We start from the raw sequence: 3752 nt of genomic DNA, 5'->3' as shown, positions 1-3752 counted from the left end.
ATATGTATCTTTTAAATGTATTTAATTTAGAATACTATAAAAATAAATAACAATACTAATGTATACACAATAAATTACAATGTGAATAATATATTATTAAATGTTTTATAAAAAAAAATGAGTATAATTATAATACTTAATATTGATTCTAAAAATTGTATGTTTGATACTCTGATGGCATATGGGTTAAATTGATTAATAAATAGTAAAGAAGTGTAGGTTAGGTTAGACATGTTCTAAAGAAGTATTTTAAGAAAAATAGAAATAGGATAATAATTAGACAAATGAATAGCACAATAAAATCCACATTTTTGAAAAACCTAACTTAATTTATGTTAAACATTTAATAATTTTTCAGTACATGTTATTCTTTAAACTAAAATGTAGAAAAATACTTTTTTTAAACATATTTTTAATGAAATAAATTGAAAATACGTTTGACGAGTAAATAGACTTTGACAGTAACATATATTTTTCTAATGAAGTTCCAAAAAAAATTACATAAAAAATATTTCAATGGATAAGTAATTTTTCCGTCAATATTTCCAACAATCATACATGATAAATGTATAATTTAATTTTATCACAAAATAATTCAAGAATTAAAAAGTTGTTTATTGAGACTGTATGAGACTTAACTCTCTTCTCACTTCGGCAACAGTAAGTATTATTAAATTATATGAATACAAAATGTTCTCAAAATAAGATACAAAAATACATTTTTTAAATGATCTACTAGTTGCTAAAGAAAAGAATATGAAGAAATAATTCCTATTTGTTGTGTTTCTAGTGATGTTTAAAAGTAGCATTAAGTTGGGTAAGATATAATATTTTTAGTACAAAATCCAAGTCGTGTAACTCTCATAAATAAAATTGATTAAGAGCAATTAAAAAATGAATAGTTATGTTAGGGCTTACAATATTCTTATCAGAACAAAAATTATTTGGCATTAAAAAAATTTAATTGAGGGTTATAAATTATGATACTTGAATACTTGACATAATGTGTCTTTATGACTTTATCATAATTAGTTCAAACCTCAATTTCGTTGATGGTGAAGTTTCATTACTCAGCATTTCTGTCATGAAATTATAAAATGTAATTTAAATGGAAATCTAAATCTAAAAATAGTTATAGACAATTGCTTTAATGATTATATATAATTTTGAAATGCCATAACAATTATATACCAAAATATATGACTCGTGTTAAAACATATTATATAATAATATAATAACTAATACAATCTGAAAATATAATCACAAATCCTTATTAAACATGATATACTTAATTTTCAAAACCAAATATTTTATTAGGCACTTCAGTCCATAGCCCATTCATAAATTGCATATGTATTTTTATTAGGTTACATAAAATGATAGATTTTGTGTTAGCGCTGATGGTTTTGCAAATATGTAATCATTTGCTAATCGATCCTGCCTAGTTACTTTTCCAGTTACTATATACCCTTTATCTTCCAAGTACGTTCTTACACCATCGTCACCTTCTTTTACATGGAAAAATTCAACTGATAAAGTCTATAAACAAAAATATATAGGTCAATTTTTCTTATAATACATAGTTATACAAATAATATTATTACTTAACTTACTCGTATATTGATCTTATCAAATGGAATAGTTTTTAATACATTCAATTCTGATCCTTCGACATCTAAGCTGAAATAATCTATTACCGTTATATTTAATGCTAAAAGATATGTATAGAATGGAAAACATTGTACATTAACAATAGGTGATTTCTTTTTCCCATAATCATCGGATATTACTTCATCTTCTACAACCTCATCATTTGCTATTCGACCCATATTACTACGTTGAAGAAAAGAAACCTAACAAATACAATTATTTCAGCATATTTTGTAGTAACTATTCAAAATAAAATAAAAATTTCTCATGCACAAAAATGAAACTTGTTAATAATACACTAATCTAAATGTACTTAATTTCAGGGACGGTTCAAGGACTCAAATTTTGTACGGGCATAAATATATATTCATAACTTAAGTAAGATATAGCCATTCATTTTAACTAGGTGTAAAAATTAAAGAACAATTTTCATTCTTTCGAATAATAATTCTTTACTTAACTTATCAAAACGACAAGATACTGAATTTTTAAACAGGTGAACTTCAAATAATTTGGCTCGCCCTGCCTGTAAGCCAGAACCGCCACTGTTAAATTTCACTATTGTGTACAGAATATTAAATTATATTTATCTTTGATTGTTAAAACTTACAATTTCAGGATAAGGATTGACACTAAGACAAGTGGGTGATAAATATGCTCTACGACCTTTTTTTAACATTTTCACAAAATTCAAAGGATCTGCTTCAATAAGTAATCCCACCCATCCATAATACCGTTCAAAGTATAATGTATTAGATCTAGTTTCTCCATCCAAAGCTCCGCATTCAATAAAAAAACCTCCTTTCTAAAATAAAAATAAATTAAGAATAATAACTTCAAATTGAAGTATACATGTACTAGTACTGTATAATCGATGATCTTGGCTATTTCAGCAGCTTGCCCCATTGATGGATCTATTAACGACATGTCAATTAAATTATAACGAGTTCTACGGCCTTTATTTTCTTCAATAGGTTTGACTAGGAATTTTTCTCGCAATTTTCTTACAAGATTTGAGTTATCCATGGATACTTTTGGACCATTCAAATCACTATCTAAAAATATTAGGAACTATGAATACAAATAGGAATGAACAGTATTCAATCATTAGACTTTAACTGTTTAAACAAGATAACTTGAGTTTAGTAATATTATTTGTAGGCAAATTTGTTATAAATTTATTTTCCTTACCATTAGAATATGTATAATAAGTCTTGAAGATTTCTGAAAAAAAATAAAAAGAGTACATATTATAATAAACTAGAGAACACCTACAACATATTGTTGTTTCACTAATCAAACCTACCGTCATATTGCTTCAAATCGATTTCTGTATCACCGTTCTTGGACGTCAAGACATTAAACAAGCAAACCAAGAGTATTGCCAGTACAAAATAGAAGCACAATTTTTTCGTCAAGCGTTTCATCATGAATGTCATTGTTGACGAGCACCTTCCTTAGAAGTTACTTGACTTCAACCACATAAAACGTTCCTAAAGTCGAAAATTCCACGACCATGCCGTAGTTTTGTGAAATATAACACTGAAGACTCACAAGACTGTACCGACGAAATAAAAAGGGTTAATCGGACCCACAGGGAGGTGGTCAAATTGATAACTGAGAACCGTGGATTGTGCAGAGAATTTAATATAACTATATAATATTATTTCGTATTTGAAAAAGAATATTACAATTGAAACACTTTATTTCTACGTAGAAAAAGAATAGGTATAAAATTAATAATTATTTCAATGTAAAATATTAATAATACCTAATCACTCATTGTGAATAATGTCAACAGTGTGTTTTGTGATAAGTGATAACAATATTTGTACCACGATTTGATAAACTCTGCTAACGGTACGAAAGTCGTAAAATCACGTAAAATACTATTATAGTATTATAGTAGCATAATGATATTATACATTATTGTGCCCTAAGACGAGTCCGACGATTTCTATTCTGACCATTCATTTATCATTCGTGCTGTTCCGTCGCAATTATACGACTTACGAGACGTCCGATGCGACGAGATACAAACTATTTTTGTTTTTCGTCACATATTTCGTTTTACGTAGTACACGGGCACACGGCGCAATACT

The 3752-nt window shown here is 27.1% G+C and overlaps 1 protein-coding gene across 1 annotated transcript; it reads right to left on the bottom strand.

The window, feature by feature from the left end:
• Window positions 1-1203: 1203 nt before the first annotated feature.
• On the bottom strand, window positions 1204-3434 carry Star (star protein). Its single transcript, NM_001170651.1, is given in 6 exon segments — window positions 1204-1539; window positions 1614-1853; window positions 2261-2455; window positions 2515-2705; window positions 2842-2874; window positions 2957-3434. Coding segments are annotated over 6 exon segments (969 nt in total). The 5' UTR covers window positions 3090-3434; the 3' UTR covers window positions 1204-1362.
• Window positions 3435-3752: the final 318 nt, after the last annotated feature.

The sequence above is a fragment of the Acyrthosiphon pisum genome, chromosome A2 (assembly GCF_005508785.2).
Source record: "Acyrthosiphon pisum isolate AL4f chromosome A2, pea_aphid_22Mar2018_4r6ur, whole genome shotgun sequence".
NCBI lineage: Eukaryota > Metazoa > Arthropoda > Insecta > Hemiptera > Aphididae > Acyrthosiphon > Acyrthosiphon pisum.
The sequence above is the reverse complement of the archived record's forward strand: the minus strand, read 5'-3'. Positions and strand labels throughout refer to the sequence as shown.